The sequence below is a fragment of the Cucurbita pepo genome, chromosome 1 (genome assembly GCF_057944985.1).
Source record: "Cucurbita pepo subsp. pepo isolate OVF chromosome 1, ASM5794498v1, whole genome shotgun sequence".
Classification (NCBI taxonomy): Eukaryota; Viridiplantae; Streptophyta; class Magnoliopsida; order Cucurbitales; family Cucurbitaceae; genus Cucurbita; species Cucurbita pepo.
This window is the reverse complement of record NC_141798.1, coordinates 6,373,719-6,392,130: the sequence shown is the minus strand read 5'-3', so window position 1 is coordinate 6,392,130 and position 18,412 is coordinate 6,373,719. Positions and strand designations below refer to the sequence as shown.

Genomic DNA, 18,412 nt, shown 5'->3' with positions numbered 1-18,412 from the left:
AAAAAAAAAAATCACTACAATATAATAAAAATTATAATAGATCAACACATTTTTTCTATAATATATTATTAATCATTGCATTTTAAAAATTTGCATTAATGTTTTCTAAATTAATATCTAAATTGATTGTTTGTGAAAGCTTTTAGTTTAAATTAATACATTAATCCGTTTATTCATTTTATTATTACAATTTTAAACTTTTAATTTAAAATTTTATGCATTTTGTTCTTAAGTTAAAAATTATATAATTATTCTCAAAATTTTAATTTTGTATTTAATAAGTCTATAAATTTAAAAAATTGTCGAATAGATCAAATATGTATTGTATACAAATAAAATAATAATAATAATTAATTGTGAAAAAAAAAAAAAACCAAAATTTTAAAGTTTAACTTTTTCATAGTTGTTGAAATTTTTAGCCATTAAGTTTCAAAATATTCATTTTAGTTTCCAAAATAAAAATATAAATTAATTTAAACTAATATTCAGTCGATTTCTAAACCATACATTTTGGATGGAATAAGTTATCGAAATTTTTTAATCATACATGGGTGAACTTTCTGTTTGTGTCCAAAATATCTCTAAGACTCTATTAGTGACGACAGTTTATATATAAATATTGTTTGTACCTATCCGATAATTATTTTATTATCCATTTTTAACAACATTTTCAAATAAATGCCAAATGTTGAAAACTAAATAAAATAAGTTTTAAAAAAAAAAATTGTTTTTGACTTGGATAAGAAAGCGTGAGAAAACAAATGTATATTATATATATATATATATATTGTTTCTAAAATTGATTTTTTTATATTTCTTAATTTTTTATTAAGTTCAGCGTGGTATATATCTAAGCCAAGTGTGTCCCAGATTTAAAGAAAATTAAGTGAATATTCAAATTTAATACCAAATAATTAAACAAATTAATTTTTATTGGGACATTAAAAAAGATAATCACAAACAAAAAACATGATAAACCTCGAATAATTCTCAAATTTTATTATCAACAACAAAAAAATGTGATAACGAATCAACGATCCATACAAATCCACGTCTTATTATTGAGTTAAAATAAAAAATAAATAATAAAATGGGAGAAATTATAGGGTACGACGAATCTACAGTAGTGCACTTAAACCTGGCATCTCAGTCTGTAGAAGACTCATGCAAAAAATCCATGGAGCATTTCTTCAAAACTCGCATCGAAGTTCTGCAGAACAAAATCATCTTCCGGCGGAGCAACCAACGATTGATACGCCGCCGTTTCGATCTTTCCCGCCACAAGACGATGGTCGCGATCAATTAGATTGTCATCGCCGAGGATTTGGTAATCGAGGAACGCGGACGATTGAAAGTTCCGATCTCCTGCGATGAGTTCCATGAAACTCTCGGCGTCGGAGTCCTGGCCGGTGAGTTTCTGGACGAGAGATCTAAACTTCGAGGCGCTGGTTTTCACCTTCATCGGACTCGAAATGTACACGACTTTGAAACCGGCGGCCGATTTCTTGGTTCTCTTCGGCGGTTTTTTGCCGATTACATCCATCTGATTCTTCTCCTCTTTTGAGGGAGGTTAAATTATTGCAGTTCTTATGAGTTTTGTTGGAGTGGAAGGATATGGTGGATTTATAAGGAAGTACGGATAATGGAGCGGAGAAATTTTCTTGGGAAACAAACAAGCGGCGGTTTCCGGGAAAGTCGTGGGTGGGAAAATTGAAGGGAAAAGGAAAATTCTTAATGAATGTGAATAAAATGGGAAAAAGCAATAGATGGTTCTCTAGCCACGGGGACAAAAATAAAATATCTCGTCCAAATATTTATTTTAATTAAAAAATTTAGTTTTGAAAATATAATGGATGGGTTAAAGTTAAATATATAACGGCTAAGACTTAGTTGATATTGTCCTCGGTAGGTTTTCTTTTTCAGGTTTCCCCTCAAGATTTTTAAAACCATAAAGGTTTCCACAAACTTATTTCGTTCTCCTTCCCAACCAATATGAGATATCACAATCTACTCCTCCCTTCAAGGCTCAGTGTGCTCGCTAGCACTCATTTCTTTCTCCAATCGGGACCCCGCCAAATCCACCCCTTTGGAACCCAGTATCCTTACTGGCACACTGTCTTGTGTGTTTCCCCCTTCGGAGAACAACCTCCTCGTTAGCACATCGCCTTGTGTCTAGCTTTGTTACCAGTTGGAACTGTCTAGACCCACTGTTAGCAAATACTGTCCTATTTGGGTTTTCCCTTTCAGGTTTTCCCTCAATTTTTTTAAAACGCGTCTGCTAGGGAACGAATTCCACACCCTTATAACAAAACTATAGTGTACGATTAGGTTTCGTGTGTATTCAATTAATTTCAAGATAATTATTGAATTCAATTATAATTTTAAAGTTGTTCGAACCATTGTCTATTCAACTTATGCATACAAAAGTGTTCACCATTAAATTTATATTGTAACCATAGACTTATGTGGTTTAACACGGGAGACAAATATATATTTTAATTCAACTACTGAAATAATAATTAATTATAACATAATTTACAACGGTAAAATTGCATACTTCTAACGAACCGGTTGAGTTTTCTCTAATTATGACTAATTTTGCATAAATGCCTCCACTTGATTTTAATATTTTCCATTGTAAATTTCTAACATGTAGCTTATTTGGATGATTTTAATGTTGTAATAATCCACGTGGAAGTATAAGTCAAATACAATATTCAGAAAGGTGACAAAAACACATGGCCTAATATGATAGGTGATGTAAGGTAGGATAATTTAAACAATTTTCTTAAAAAAAAAACGTTTATAATTATTACGTCACTGTGAAATATTACAAATAGTAGTCGATGACACAATGATAGAGTGAACGTTCGGAACTGATTTTTTAATATAAAAAATTAAAAATATATAATTTTTTAATTAAACTAAAGCCGGTATCTAATTTTGACAGCGAGAGCTCGTTGCGTTCAAAGCAATTAAGTCACGTGGGCAGCCTCGTCTGACTATGAATTTATAGGTTTCCCGAACATTAGTTTAAAGACGTGTCATCTATTTATTGGCTGTTATATCTTTCCTGGACATCTGTCGTTTCATACTGTGGAAATATGTTTAATTGAGACTTGGAGTAAGATGTAATCATCCTCCATTTCTTATTTTTAATTTGTTTAATATATATACGTGGATTTTTTTTTTGTTAATTAATAAAAAGAAGCCTTTATATAAAAATATCTTTAAATTGTTTAAAAAAATATATTTTCCCATTAATTCATTAATTTTAGATGAAGACGGTTAATAATTTGCATTAAAAAAAAATAGAGCTTTTAAAATATCTTAAAATTTTTAAAAATTCATTAATACTCTTAGATTTTTTATAAACTTAAAAAAATACATTATAGGTTTTTTTAAAAAGTTTAAAAATAACTTACGTGTTAGTATCAGGTTTCATAATACTTATAACATTTAAATAATTTACAATGATAGACAATTTTCGTCAATATATCAACAATAAACATTTTAAACCAGTTTAAAAATATTGAAAAATATTTTTAAGTTTAATTGTATTTTTTAAATACTAGTAAAAGGGTATTTTAAAAATAAAATAGGTTTCCATCCAAAACTAATAATAATAAATAAATAAAAGATTTTAAATATTTTTTGGGACATAAATTTAAAATTTGATTATGTTGTTTGACATTTGACGAAAAACTGAAGTGTGTGGCCCTGATTGCCCAATCATTGAGATCATCGTGGTCCAAGATTATTTATTTATTTATTTAAATTAAGTACGGAGACTTGACCCTTTCTTTTTTTCTTTTTTTTTTTTTTTTTTTATAATTAACTTTGTAAGAAAAATAAAAAACCAAATTTTATAATAATTTGGAATATTTGACCTAAACTACTCCAAATTGCCCGTTTGAAAATATATACATATAATAGTGTCGTAGAACACGTCTGTATAAAATACTATTTAATATTGAATATGTGAATATACTTTAAAAACATCATTAAAATAAAATTTATTTATTTTTTTCGATCGAGTTATAACCTATCTTTTTTATCTTATTTCTACCCATTTTCATATATTATGCTAATGTTAGAAAGAAAGAAAAAATGTATACGGCTAAAGATAGTTAACTGTTCATTATAAAACAAATATCTAGATATTTGCTTTATATTACGGCTTACCATATTTTCCATTTTATTAAACACAAATATATGGTATTCATTTATTGTTATTTTCATATTATTTGTAATTTACATATTTCCCTATTCAGTGAAGGAGAGAACTTTCACCACCATTTAGATGGGTGGATTCAACAAATATTCATATATACTTATATTTATAATAATTTAATTTATTTGATGGATATCTGAGGTTAATATAGGAACAAACTCTAATTACAAAAGAAAAGTGCGTAAAAACATTTTACAAAATTAGAGTGATTATTTTAATAGTGATTAAATTAAATATGCTATTATTAATATTCGTTTAAAAATAATGGATATTTTATTGGACACTCGTATACTCCAATTCTCTTGATCTTTGTCAACGATGGGATAAGGCAATGTGCCAAGAAATTCTTGGATGGTACTCGTCAAAATTGTTGATTGAAAAGCGAACAATATCAAATTTAAATGCAAATTTTGGCATGATTAATGGATTATTATTTTATTTCACACATTAACATCAAACACATTTCGTCAAAAAAAAAAAAATAAAAAAAAAAAATCAATGTTTAGATTTCAAACACGACAGTGACGGATTAATAAATGATTTGAATAGTCAATTATAATCGTTCAATTGGTTAAAACATATATTTTCGACCCATAAATTAGAAGTTAGAACTCTACCCTTCATATTGAATTCAAAAAATAAAATAAATAATCTGAATGGATGTGAATAATTCGGTAGATAATATTTTATTTTTTTCTTTTGAAATTAAGCTTACGAATAATGTTTCCACATACCAAATTCTCTATTTACATTTAAAAAATAAACATAATATGAATTGAATTTATTTGTTTTATTTTACGAGAGCTAATTTTCCTACTAAATATCTTAACAAGTTCTTTATAAATATATCTCGTTCGAAAAAAAAGGTCACGACCAACGATCTGTTAACAAAAATTGATGCATGCCACTCTAGATAGTCTACTCGTCTTTACACGTACGAGAAATCCCCTCATGATGGATAAGAAATGTCAGCAACGTGAGCTAGCTTTAATTCTTTATAATGTCTATCTTATCTCCGGGTTTTAAAATTTTGGAAAAAAATAATAATAAAATAACAATAGTGAAAAGAAAATAGACACGAAAGCTTGGAAGCCACAGTTTGGGTCAAAAGGAAGGATACAAAAAATTAATAAATTCGCTTTCAAGTTAGGAAAAAAATATATGATATGGTCATGTAATCACATGTTATGACCAAGAATCCCGAGGGCGAATTTGTCATTAATATATTGTTTCACAAGAAAATAAAAATTATTACATCATTTTCATTTTGTTTTAGATTTTTTTTAATAAGTTAATAATATGTGACATCGAGATTTGAACCTCTTATCTTTTTAGTTAATAAACATTATCTTTGTGAAGCAAAGAGGTATTGAGTCAATGATCTTTGCCGATTCCTAACAACATTGTGTAACTCGAAATCATCGCCATATAGCTAACCCATGAGATTACTAGCAAAACAACGCTCGTAAGAAGTCGAGAAATATAGACTTAGCTCAAGAGTGCAATAGTGTTTTTTTTATTGAACTCTTAAGTTATGGCTCGATTCTAAATAATTGGAGAGTGAACCGCTGTCGAATTATTTAGAACGTGTTCATCTCTCTCATTATTCCCCAAAAGTAGAGATTTTTTGGTGCTTCCCAAATGAGTCGTCAAAGGATCGGTCAAACCATGAAGCTACTGGAAATGGTGTATTATTTCAAATTCAATCCCATGCCTAAAAGTGGATCACTGCCTGCGCTGAAGCTACCAAAGAACAACACCCACAAAAGTAACCATTTCAAACCCATACAGAATTAGAAAAAAGGGCAACGGGTAATAATTGGGCATTGGAAAGCTGAAGATTGCCACGCAAAAAGAACGTCCTCTTGAGATTGGCACACACCTCAAACGTCCCTCTCCCCCTCACCTTTCCCACACTTGAATCCAAGTAATACACGAGCGCCCTCTCAAATCCCCCCACCATCTTCCTCGTCAAACCTTTTACTGCCTTTACTTTCCTTTTAACAGAGCCCCATCTGTAAGCAAGCGCTTCCATGTTCTTGATTTTGGGGACGGGGGGCCTTCCAAATCTTCCAATTTCCTCCATTTAGCCATCTGGGTCTCGCTTATTTGGGGTCAAATACGTCCTGATATGCCATTTTGACTTGTTTTGGGCGATCTTGACATCTGGGTATTGTTGGTTTCTGTTTATCTTTGTGTCCCATTTTGACTTGATTAGGATCTTTACTGAATTTGATCTATTTGATCTATGCTATTCGATATGGCTCATACTTGATTATATCTTCTCTTCGAGGCTTCTTGCTGTTTTTTTCCTGGCATCATCGGTTGCTATGCTTACTTTTAGTTGATTAGCTAAATTTCTGGGTTCTTTTGATTTTGATGTCTTAGACTGTTCTTCATGACGGTTGTTGGGCGAGTGGACCAGGCGAGTTGAGGAAGACATGAGAAGAAAGTGGCAAGCGGGATGCCAGGTTTTGCTTCAGAGATATCCATTTGTAGCTAACTGTGAGTTCCTTCCCTTATGTTTGCTCATATGGCTGCTCCAACTTGTGTTAACTTGTAACTCTCTAGCTACTTGTCCTGTCGTTCCTGTAATACTCAGAACATGAGAATCAATTTCTGAGCTGCTGTTTGCTTGTTTACTTGCTGCATTCAAACACAATGATTGGTTCAATTGCTAGTTGGGTTCGAGTTTTTCGATAGGAAATAACTCGTCGAAGTGTCAGTTCCTGGTACTTAATTGCAAGTTCTGGTCAAACATGGCTAATCCCGTTAATGGAAAGGGCTGTTACAAATGGTGTCAAAGCCAGACACTGGGCCCTTAAGGGGGTCGATTGTAAGATCCCACATCGGTTGGAAAAGAGAACGAAACATTGCTTATAAGAGTGCTGAAATCTCTCTCTAATAGACGCGTTTTAAAAACCTTCATGAGAAGCCCGAAAGGAAAAGCCCAAAGAGACAATATCTGCTAGCGGTAGGTTTGAGCTATTACAAATGGTATCAGAGCTAGACAACGGGCGGTGTGCCAGCGAGGACGTTGGGCCCCCAAGGGGGGTGGATTGTGAGATCACACATCGGTTGGAGAGGAGAACGAAACATTGCTTATAAGGGTGTGGAAACCTCTCCCTAATAGACGCGTTTTAAAAACCAGGGGAAGCCCGAAAGGGAAAACCCAAAGAGGATAATATCTGCTAGTTGTGGGCTTGAGCTGTTACAAGAATAGTGATGCAACGACGACTTATCATTGCTTTGAAGCATATTCTTCGTCGAAACCTTACCGTCATGCCATATTAGTCCTTGGATCTAGCAGTGGCCACAGTTTTCTATTCACACCATTAAAGAAAAAGGACTGCTTGATTACATTTCCAACTCACCTCTAACAACAACTGATAGTTTCTACTTTTCTGTTCTTAGCTTCTTCACTCGGTCAAATGGCGTTTTTCTTCCAACTACGTAGGTTTCGTTGACCGCGACCTTATAAAATTCGTTTAACTCAAATAAAACTGTGATGGCCCAAGCCCACCGCTAGCAAAAATTGTCCTCTTCAGGCTTTCCCTTTCGGGTTTCCCCTCAAAGTTTTTAAAACGCGTCTGCTAAGAAGAAATTTTCACACTCTTATAAAGGGTGTTTCGTTCTCCTCCCCAACCAATATGGGACATCACGAAAACGAATTGTATATAAGAAGAAAAATGGTGTTTATAGCTTTAGTTTATGTTTGCTAAACGGAACCGAGTGTAAATTCGAGTAAGAGAAAAACACACGCACGCACGTTTATGCATATCCTCTTTTATTGGGTAGTAATATGTTGTACTCCTGATGCAGAAACTGTGCTTAAAACCCCTATTAAGAAGGCAAACAGTTACTTGTAACCTTCAGTAAGGTGAGTTCTATTTGATTGCTGGTTTTGTGTCCTCTTATACTGCCACAACACGTCCCATGATGCCCTTGGTTTCCTTATCTTGCAGTATTAAGGACAACCTCAAAGTATATGCCATGACTGATGTCAGTCCAAGGACTGATATCTCTACAGACGTCGACACAGATGACAAAAACCAGAGGGTAATATGTCTTTCATATTCAAATTACGTGCTATCTTGTCCATCTTTGTATTTACATGATCATTACTCTGAGATCTCATATCGGTTGGAGAGGAGAACGAAACATTCTTTATAAGAGTGTGGAAACCTCTCCCTAGCAGACGTGTTTTAAAAACCTTGAGGGAAAGCCTAAAGAGGACAATATCTGCTAGCGGTGGGTTTGGACATATACACATATACATTTGATCTTTTTCTTCCACATTTACAGCTCGATATGGTTCAGTGGAACACGGTGGCTTCTGATTCGAGTGATAGAACGAAAGATAAGTCCGATCAGAAGGTTGTACTCAGTACATTAGTTATTTAATCTTTGCTGTGATGACCTTGTGTGATAAAAATGGATCATTATATTTTTCTCTTCTCAGACTCTACGTAGGCTCGCGCAGAATCGTGAAGCTGCCCGAAAAAGCCGATTGCGAAAAAAAGTAGGCCTTATATTTCTCCTTCTGTTTCTATTCCGACTCTGGCACATTGCTGTCGTTGCTGTTATTTAGTTTAGAAATAGAAGCTTTAAATTAAGAAAATACAGTAACCGCCTAAGCCCACTACTAGCAGATATTGTTCTCTTTGGACTTTTCTTTTCGTACTTCCCTCAAAGTTTTTAAAACGCGTTTGCTAGGGAGAGGTTTCCACACCCTTATAAAGCATGCTTCCTTCCCCTCTCCAACCCGACGTGGGATCTCACAGTCCACCTCCCTTCGGGGCCCAGCGTGCTTGGTGTCCACCCCTTTGGTGCTCAGCAGCGCGGTGTCTAGCTCTGATACCATCTGTAACAGCCCAAGCCCACCGCTAGTAGATATTGTCCTCTTTGGACTTTCCCTTTCCGATTTTCCCTCAAGGTTTTTTAAAATGCATTTGCTAGGAAGAGGTTTCCACCTTATAAAGAACATCCCATTCATCTTAATCTTATCCATGATTAGAGGCTTTCAGTGTTGGTGCCACTACCATATTGTCCTATACTCTCTATTAAATGAAAACTTAAAGCATAGTCATTATGTTAGAAGATCATTAAATCCAACTTGTTCTTCCATCTTGTCTGTATGTAGGCATATGTCCAACAGCTAGAGAGCAGTCGTTTGAAGTTGACACAACTAGAGCAGGAGCTTCAGCGAGCACGGCAGCAGGTTGCCTGCATTGTGTTTCTCTGTTGTTCTCTATCACTCAAGTTTGAATCTCTTCAAATTTCTTATAAATTGTGTCCTCCTTTTTAGGGAGTGTTCATATCAAGCTCAGGAGATCAGGCCCATTCGATTACTGGAAATGGTATTTGAATTATTTTGAATCACGATATTACTTTCACGAGACGTCGTAATCTGGCACGATTGTTATTATAACTCGATCTCGTTTATCCTGATTATGTTACTTTTTGGCAGTAAGTGTTTTGTTTTAGCTATCTTTTCAGTTTGAAGTTGCATAGCATTAGCTGCTACACATTTGCAGGGGCCATGGCATTTGATGTGGAATATGCCCGTTGGTTGGAAGAACAAAACAAGCAGATCAATGAACTAAGAGCAGCAGTAAACTCTCATGCAAGTGATACTGAACTCCGAATGATTGTCGATGGCGTCTTGGCTCATTACGATGAGGTTTTTCGGCTCAAGGGCATCGCTGCAAAGGCTGATGTTTTCCATTTATTGTCTGGCATGTGGAAAACTCCTGCTGAAAGATGTTTTTTGTGGCTTGGTGGTTTCCGTTCATCGGAGCTCCTAAAGGTGTGCTCATTTATTGTCTCTAGATCCCATATCGGTTGGAGAGAAGAACGAAGCATTCCTTATAAGAATGTGGAAACCTCTCCTTAGTAGACGCATTTAAAAACTGTGAGGTTGATGACGATACGTAACGGGCAAAAGCGGACAGTATCTCCTAGCGGTGGGCTTGAGATGTTACAAATGATATCAAAGTCAGACACCGAGCAGCGTGCCAGCGAGGACGTTGGCCCTCAAGAGGGGTGGATTGTGAGGATCCCACATCAGTTGGAGAGGAGAATGAAACATTTCTTATAAGAGTGTTGAAACCTCTCCGTAGTAGATGCGTTTTAAAACCGTGAGGCTGACAGCAATACGTAATGGGCCAAAGTGGACAATATCTACTAGCAGTGGGCTTGGGCTGCTTTAACTGATGTTTTGATGTTAATACGAGTGAGAAGTAAAGCTCTGAGTTTTAAGCATTACTAAAAGATTGGAATTCCGTTGCAGCTTCTTGTCAATCAATTAGAGCCCCTCACAGAACAGCAGTTCATGGGCATATCCAACTTGCAGCAGTCTTCACAACAGACTGAAGATGCATTATCACAAGGCATGGAAGCATTGCAACAGTCGTTGGCCGAGACGTTGTCTAGCGGATCTCTTGGCTCCTCGAACACATCTGGCAATGTGGCAAACTATATGGGTCAAATGGCCACAGCCATGGGCAAATTTGGGACTCTTGAGGGGTTTATTCGCCAGGTATCTTTCATGATGTGTTCTTAGATGCATACGATGATCAAATTTTCATTATTGCTTCCTTTTCTCCCTTTGGAATTGTAGGCTGACAATCTACGGCAACAAACACTGCAACAAATGCATCGGATATTGACAACTCGTCAGTCGGCTCGTGCACTTCTTGGCATTCATGATTACTTCTCCAGACTACGAGCCCTTAGTTCACTGTGGCTTGCTCGCCCAAAAGAGTGAATAGCTTATTGCTTTCTCCTCAATTATATTGACAACGCTTTAGTTTTCAATTTTTATGTGTGTGTCAGATTATATGGTATCAGTCTTGTGATGATCTAGAGAGGCTACACTCTGTATATATCTGTATGTTGTTTACGGCAAGTCCATTTTTTTGGATACAAAACAATTCTATTCCTAGATATATGCAACCTTTATGTATTTGATTTGTAGATTCATAATGGTCAAGACATAAACCTGTGCCTTGTAAACTCATGCTCAAACATGAACTTAGGCTTCTCAACTCTTGAGTTATGAGTCTAATTCGAAAGCCAATTGTTTCTTATGCCAAAAATTCCTAAAGATGATGAAATAAAACAAAAGCATCAATAAAGCAATGGAAAAGCATCTTATATCTTATACTCACTAGGAGCATAGAACATTCAAATGTCGTACTTTCTTTTTGTGCTTTTTTTGAGTGGGCTGATCAAGAGAACAGATGTTCATCTTATATCTTATACTCACTAGGAGCATAGAACATTCAAATGTCGTACTTTCTTTTTGTGCTTTTTTTGAGTGGGCTGATCAAGAGAACAGATGTTCAGAACCTTGACCCTTTTAAAAATATCTTCACAGCTTTCAGTCATCTTACATCTAGTTGTTTCGGTTTTCAGTTTTCTTACATCTAGTTGTTTTGGTTTTCTTACACCTAGTTGCTGTTATCTTAAAGAATTCTCAATTGATAGGATCTCGAGAAATTTTGCATAAACTAAAAAAAACAATAGACTAAAACATGCTTCATCTCAAAATTGAGTCCCAAAATCTCGCTTTTTTTTAACTGGATGTAACAATCTTATTGTCAGTGATGTAACAATCTTATTGTCAGTCACTTCTCTGAACATTATAAGCTTACTTGCTAAGTACCTTTTTAAGCACTTAAAAAATCATTATTGAACACTTTGGAACTTCAAAAACTAAAAATATATCAAAGATGAGATAGATTGAGAACAGTCTAAATGGTTTTTGTGCACACTTCACCCCACAATTAAGATAATTGCTAACGTAATTTGTGATCTTGATATAATGATTAGAACTTATAAACATGCCAATGATAAAACGAAGACAACTGGAACTAAAGCTAGAGTAGACAACCATCTGGGCTTAATAATTAAAAACGGTGTAAATAGAACCAAAGATCTTGGATTGCTTTGCTTCTGTAAAAGCTACAGCGGTCATAATATACCAACAATTCAATCCAACAAAACGATCAAATAGGAGTGTTCATTGTCCAGAGAACACATAGTTTCTTCATTATTTCTCAAGATCACAAATAAAAACTATGGATGTTTCACATTCAAGGAAGGATGAAGTTCAAAAGTAGTTACTCTTGTAGAAGTTTTTGAGAAAATTGGATATGCCCTGATCCTTGGAACCCACATCTTGCACGAGTCCTTCGCGACCAACCACATACTGACCGATGATGTGATGCCGTTGCTTTGCATGTTCGGTAATGTTACCGAGCTCTTCCATGCCCTTGAAAAGAAGCATGTCAATCACCTGTAAACTTGAAAAGTCAGAAACTGTAAAAATAATCTTCACATTCGCAGTCCAACTCCAAGACAGTGTAAAGAACAGAATCTTATGAAATTAAAATAATCTTCACCTACAACCTCCATTCCCCGAATGCAAATTATTTTCGAAGTGCACCGCAAGCTTCTTACTCGGGGCATGAGGTGTACAACAGATATCAATTGATCGAAGCCACTATCTCTCTCTCCCTCTCTCTCACTCACACACACTTCTACATGTATCTATGAGATCGAGTATGAAATTCTGTTTACTCAATTTAAATTGAGTATCCGTTCCCCTCCCTTTCCTGCTAGGATTGAAAATCCTGTATTTTACATATCCATAAGATTGAGTCAATGGGTTTCCAAAATGGTGTAAAAATAGGTGTTTTGAATCATTACTATTTGACTCGAACTTGTTTTAAAAAAGTCGAGGCATTTCGAATTGTTACACACACACAGATATGCAGAAGTGCTCACATTGTCAGACCACTGGCTGAAAGGAGGCTAAACCTACCCTGCCCGTCACCATAAGTGGAGCACCTCCGCTAAAAAAAATATTCGTCTAAGTTTCTAACCTTCACCAGCAGTTTCTTAATAACAGTCCTAGAAAGACCCTACTACCAAGCGGCTTCTGTAACATGTTACACTTAATTTACCACACACAGCGAGATTTCTACACATAAACTACAACTTGTAGTTCTGAAAGATTTAGACCCCACACTATGCCATAAATGAGACTCTGCCGTTGCGAAGCGACTGGAGGAGTTCCTTTTTTTTTCCCTCACGGTCACTTGGTGATCCGCCATGGATCGCCTAAAGCCAGTGATTTCCCCGAAAAACGGAGGAAAAAAAGAAAAAAAATCCAACAAAGTTGATTAAATTTCCCATGGAAGCAAAGTATCTAAAAGGTTTAAGTTGTTTGGATCGGCCATCGAGATGTGTAGTAGTTAATACCAAAGGAATGATTTACAGAAGAAACACAATATTAAAACTAATTCCTTGGGTTTGTCAAATAAACATGCTTGTACCTTTAATTACTAGAGGTGGTAGTAAGCAAACGGGGTGCAATATTCTAGAAACCTCTGATGTTCAAAATCATCTACGCTTCATTTGGAAATCAAGATGCCCCAGCAAAAAATCCAAGGGAAATTGGTCAATTGTCAAGAGTCAAACTGCTAATCGCATTCTTTTCGGGCGTTTTGTCTTTATAAAATAATTTGAACTCACCTCTAAAGCAATGAACACAGAGAATGTCTCCATCACATAGATGATAGCACAAAAATGACAAATTTACAAGTAACATTCAACTGGCAGCAACTGTAGATCACCAAACAATAGGTTCCACCATAAATAGATAGTAACCATAAGAAAGACAATAAACCAATGGAGTACCAAGGTTTGAGGAAACAAATTGGCGGCACCCGATGAAAAGATGAAACAATAGTAAATGGATAATATGGCACAGGCATGAATTATATCTAGTAATTAAAGGTACATGCAATTTCTTTTGTAACTATAGCTAACCATGGTCCAAATCAATTCAAGAGCTTTCCTTTAGTTGTTTGTGGAAGGGGGTTCTCTCTTCTCCCTTGCCCTTAGGCTGTTAATAATAATTTTTTTAGAGACAGCATATCTATCGATTCATCAGATACTCTCACATACCAAAAAAATTTAAGATTATGGTAATATCATGAAACTTTTGCATCATAACAGAATGCATTGATAAATGGAACATATAGCAGAGACAATACACAAGGGACTTAAAAAGAGGCACCTCAATTAGAGCTGGAGTTGATTGACCAAAAAATAAAGATTCAACTCTCTTGTTTCTTTCTAACCGAAGACTCCAAAAAAGAGATCATTTTTTTAAGATTGCAGCAGCAGAAAGAAGCAATTAAATGAGTTCTAGGCCTATATTCTTTCAAACTTGTATTTGCACGCCTATCTTCAATGAACTCCTTTGAGAAAAATTCTCCCAAAAAGTCAACAATTGATTGTTTGTCCAAAGAATCCTACCATCAAATGCACTGAAAGAGCTCATACACCGTGAAACAATATCCCAGAATTAGAAGGAATAGCCCCCCAACTCATCTACATTTTCAACCCTATCTAATGTGCCCAATCTTTAGGAGGGAGAAATCATCTGGTTGCGTTGCAAATGCAAGACTGCCAGAACACCAATATCTATTTGACTCGGCAAAAATAACTCTCCAGAATGATAGATTTACAACGACGACAAGAACGAGAAAGATAAACCCTCTAAACTCCTTTATTCGTTTTTCTATTTCTATAAAGCTTTCGTTTCTAATTGATGGAAAAGATAGCTTCAGAAATCCTTTCTCAGACGTCTCTAATAGACACGAAGACAAGAAGTCCCCAGAGTTTATCCACACCACTAAGGAAATGAAGGATTCAACAAAACTCCCGAAGACGCTCCCAAATCATATATAAATTGACAAAAATTAAGAAAAAAATACAGTAAATTGCAGGAAAGAGAGACCTTAGGGTCCGTAACGTGGGAATTCTTGCGGATCTCGGAGGCGATGGTAGAGCGGATCTGAGAAATAGTAGTGACATCGTCTAAGTTATAGATGTCCATGATTGCAGGCAAGGATCGACATGCTGATCTGAAGAAGTCGAAGACTCGATTCCGGGCTTCTTCCAGACTGGCGGAGTTGGGCGGAACCTTCAGACCTCGAACTGTGAACGCCATTTTTTCTGAGTTCTTCTCTCTGCCTTCGCCAACTCAATGAGTGAACTCGTTCGGCTATTGCTGTTCGCGCTACTCCTCGCAGCCTCCCACGCGCCTGGTTTATATATAAGAGCAATTTGATGGGATTTAAACCATAAAAATTACATTTGTTTTATGGATTAAAATTAATTTGTTAAAACTAATTATTAAAATTAAAAAGTCTAGTTAAAAGCATTTAAAACAATTTTAATTCGTAATATATATATATATATATATATATATATATATATATATATATATATATATATATATATATATAATAACGATAATAATAATAATTATTATTAAATTCATATTTGAAATAAAAATTTCAACCAACTAAATGAAATAAAATGATAATAAGATCTAAAATTATTTAAAATTATACTTAATGCTTCACTTTAATCATTTAAAAGTTTAAAGTATTTTAAAATATAAAAAACTATAGCGATTTAAATTTATCTGAATTTTTTTTTTCTAATTTTGAAACATTCATAAAAAAAATAATATTAAAACTTTTGAAAGTATATTAGTAATTTTTTAATGGTAAAATTTAGAGATATTTTAAATAATTATATCTAATAAAATTAAATTAAACATCTAAAAAAAGTATATATATATAAAGTATTTGAATCATTGTCATTGAACTAATGACATTTAACAAGAAGAGCATTGACATATCTAAGCAAACATAAGTTTACTTCAAGTTTTATGGTCCATTCTCGTGCAAATTGCAACTAAAAAGAGCTCATGACCTTTCGAAATGGATGGAAATGTCTGACCGTTCTTCCAAACGCATATTAAATCTAATCTCAAAAGAAGTTTGTAACTCGAGTATTACATTTCATCACATTCAGCAGTAACACGAGCCAGCTTCGGTCGGTTACCGGGGCCGGTAGCTACATTTTCAATCTTCCTGACGACCAAAAGGCCGTCCCCCAGCACCCTCAATGCCATACCCAATCAGTCCCCGAGCTTGTGAGGACTCCAAAGACCCTGATCTAGATACATTCGTTTTGGTTAGCGACGGTGTGGGGATAGGTGTTGGTGCAACTACTGCCGGAGCTGTATAGACAGGAGGAGGTGTGGAAGCAGAAATAGGTGGTGGTGCCCTTTTTGGAGGTGGCCCGGAAGAATCTAAATCCGTAACAAAAAATTCATCCCCAGAACCTGAATTATTCTGGATATCAAGATAACTTATAAATTAGCAATAGTTTATTAACACTCATCCTAGAATTTGATCTAAAAATCTTGTTCAAGAACGAGATCTTTACATTTAAATTATTCAACAACCCCAAAAATAATAAGGAATCAATCCAACCCCAAAAACGACAAGGATTCATACCAACCCAAAAAACGACAAGAAATCAACCCGAGGAAAAATTTTGGAACAGATTATCTTGATGATCAAGATCAAGAGTAAAGAAAACTAATTTTTAAACTAGTGATTTGAATCAATCTACATGATAGCTTGATCAAGATTACTTGAATGACTTAGCATGCAAGTCTAAACATAAGAAATGCAAAAAGAACATGCTTATGGCTTAAGAAGAACAGGCTTATGGCTTAAGAAGCATAATATGCAACTTTCATCCTAACGTCCAAAATCATCTATTAAAACAACATCATCTATTAAAACAACATGAATGACTATTTATAGCCTTGAAAAAAGGTTATTGCAACTTTCATAGCCTTTAAAACTGAATATAACTTGTAATCTTAAAAATAATTCTCTAAAACTTAAAAAAAAAAATACAATAAAGCCTCCTTAAATCTAAACAACATATATGGATCTTGTCATCTACCATAAAACCTTTGTGACATGATTAAAACAATATATGGATCTTGTCATCTACCATGAAATCTTTGTGACATGATTAAATCACCTTATTTCGTACTGAGAGAATTGCATGTGAATCAAACTTACCATCTGAGGGAACCCTGTAAAGCCATGGTGATCTCTTATGGCTTCGGATAGGTCAAGAATTCCACCTATTTCGACAGATAATAACATAAGAATGTTTTTTAAATAAACGAAACTAAACAATATCGTTATGAACACTGAAAATCACCTTTTCTAGCACAGTTAAGAACATAATCCACACTAATTTGGTCTAGATCCAAGTCATCGAGTGTGACTGCCCCAGGAGGCATTACAACCTTCTTAATCAAGCCACTAGCCAGTACAAAATCAAGAAGTATTTGTCTGTCCCGCCTGCAGCGTTGCAAATCCTCGATGGCGTTTTCCCTATATGGAATGAACACTACGTGGTTCATCCAAAACCAAAACAACCGAAATGGAAGTGCAAACAGGCAAACAACACTAATAACACTAAAATGATAGCCATTCTATTTCACTAGCTTCCATTAAGAGAATAGCCATTAGACATTCGGGAGATTACTTACTCGTCCATGGTGAAGCGAAGCTAGATGATACTAATACTGAAATCCCTCAATTTCAGACTATGTCAATCCGTTCCATCTCTAAGAGCTACAAATTTTTCTGATAGCAAAGCCAACTGGAAATCGAATTCATGAATTAGAGCTTTGCAAACGCACGTTAAACGTAATAGTTTCAAGATCAACGACTTTTCCTGTGCATTTAATCTGTTGTAAAATTAAGTTCAGTCCTGGAACCCTAACCATACCTCGATTCACCACAAATGAGTGATCTGAGCAGAGTCCACCCCCTCCCAGTCCAAGCTGCCCAGCGGTGGCACGAGCTGCTCCGACGGTGACTGCTAGTTGACCATAAGCCACCGGATCCTGCAAATCGAAGTAGCAATCTGCAATTAAACACTCCGTTCGATTCAGTTCGTATCAAATTCTGGAACTGGCAGAAGTAGAAGCTTCAGAAACAAGAAAACTGAAAGAAATTCCATCGGAAGCTTGAGAGACAGTAGAAATACAACTTCCATTAATACCTTCGCACAGCTGCCTGGTCGAAGAAAATGATCGTCGAATCAATGGCGATGAGACTACCAGTCTGGCTATCTATGGAAGCTTGAATCGGGAAAAATGGCCGCCTGAGCTAAGAAATCGGAGTTTCATCTAATCCTCTCGATCATTGAAAGATGTAAACGTTATATTAGTCAAACTCTTCCTTCGCCTTTTATTCTTTTTTTCTTTTC

At 35.1% G+C, this 18,412-nt stretch overlaps 3 protein-coding genes and 1 pseudogene across 7 annotated transcripts; 1 reads left to right on the top strand and 3 right to left on the bottom strand.

Annotated features, from left to right (window-relative positions):
* Window positions 1-973: 973 nt before the first annotated feature.
* On the bottom strand, window positions 974-1,720 carry LOC111779029 (sigma factor binding protein 1, chloroplastic-like; annotated as a pseudogene).
* A 4,276-nt stretch (window positions 1,721-5,996) lies between these two features.
* On the top strand, window positions 5,997-11,212 carry LOC111780125 (transcription factor TGA2). The gene is made up of 11 exons (XM_023660422.2): window positions 5,997-6,404; window positions 6,623-6,739; window positions 8,057-8,114; window positions 8,200-8,293; window positions 8,540-8,611; window positions 8,697-8,756; window positions 9,378-9,455; window positions 9,543-9,594; window positions 9,772-10,043; window positions 10,527-10,775; window positions 10,857-11,212. Exons 4-11 carry the CDS (start codon window positions 8,228-8,230, stop codon window positions 11,001-11,003), a joined length of 996 nt encoding a protein of 331 aa, XP_023516190.1. The 5' UTR covers window positions 5,997-6,404; window positions 6,623-6,739; window positions 8,057-8,114; window positions 8,200-8,227; the 3' UTR covers window positions 11,004-11,212.
* A 947-nt stretch (window positions 11,213-12,159) lies between these two features.
* On the bottom strand, window positions 12,160-15,356 carry LOC111810255 (LYR family of Fe/S cluster biogenesis protein). Its single transcript, XM_023696946.2, has 2 exons — window positions 15,051-15,356; window positions 12,160-12,536 (listed from the first exon to the last, which is right to left on the bottom strand). The coding sequence occupies exons 1-2, from the start codon at window positions 15,261-15,263 to the stop codon at window positions 12,351-12,353; spliced, it is 399 nt and encodes a 132-aa protein (XP_023552714.1). The 5' UTR covers window positions 15,264-15,356; the 3' UTR covers window positions 12,160-12,350.
* Window positions 15,357-15,882: 526 nt separating this feature from the next.
* LOC111810128 (protein unc-13 homolog) lies at window positions 15,883-18,398 on the bottom strand. Of its 5 annotated transcripts, none has more exons than XM_087122685.1 (6): window positions 18,206-18,398; window positions 17,930-18,114; window positions 17,688-17,800; window positions 17,354-17,529; window positions 17,209-17,273; window positions 15,883-16,461 (listed from the first exon to the last, which is right to left on the bottom strand). In XM_087122685.1, exons 3-6 carry the CDS (start codon window positions 17,693-17,695, stop codon window positions 16,189-16,191), a joined length of 522 nt encoding a protein of 173 aa, XP_086978811.1. In that variant the 5' UTR covers window positions 17,696-17,800; window positions 17,930-18,114; window positions 18,206-18,398; the 3' UTR covers window positions 15,883-16,188. The 5 variants fall into 5 exon arrangements, with proteins under 5 accessions (XP_086978811.1, XP_023552519.2, XP_023552599.2 ...); XM_023696751.2 differs by having other exon boundaries at window positions 17,930-18,067; XM_023696831.2 differs by having other exon boundaries at window positions 17,930-18,047.
* Between the last annotated feature and the right edge of the window lie 14 nt (window positions 18,399-18,412).

Excerpts from the sequence above, each read along its gene's own strand:
- LOC111810128 (XM_087122685.1), bottom strand. Across the intron at positions 17,274-17,353 it reads TCTTAACTGTGCTAGAAAAG|GTGGAATTCTTGACCTATCC; the intron begins GTGATTTTCAGT and ends CTGTCGAAATAG. Across the intron at positions 16,462-17,208 it reads TTACAGGGTTCCCTCAGATG|AATAATTCAGGTTCTGGGGA; the intron begins GTAAGTTTGATT and ends CTTGATATCCAG.
- LOC111810255 (XM_023696946.2), bottom strand. The coding sequence starts at position 15,263 with ATGGCGTTCACAGTTCGAGGTCTGAAGGTTCCGCCCAACTCCGCCAGT. Across the intron at positions 12,537-15,050 it reads CCCACGTTACGGACCCTAAG|GTGATTGACATGCTTCTTTT; the intron begins GTCTCTCTTTCC and ends TCAAGTTTACAG.
- LOC111780125 (XM_023660422.2), top strand. The coding sequence starts at position 8,228 with ATGACTGATGTCAGTCCAAGGACTGATATCTCTACAGACGTCGACACA. Across the intron at positions 8,294-8,539 it reads CAGATGACAAAAACCAGAGG|CTCGATATGGTTCAGTGGAA; the intron begins GTAATATGTCTT and ends CCACATTTACAG. Across the intron at positions 9,595-9,771 it reads CCATTCGATTACTGGAAATG|GGGCCATGGCATTTGATGTG; the intron begins GTATTTGAATTA and ends ACACATTTGCAG.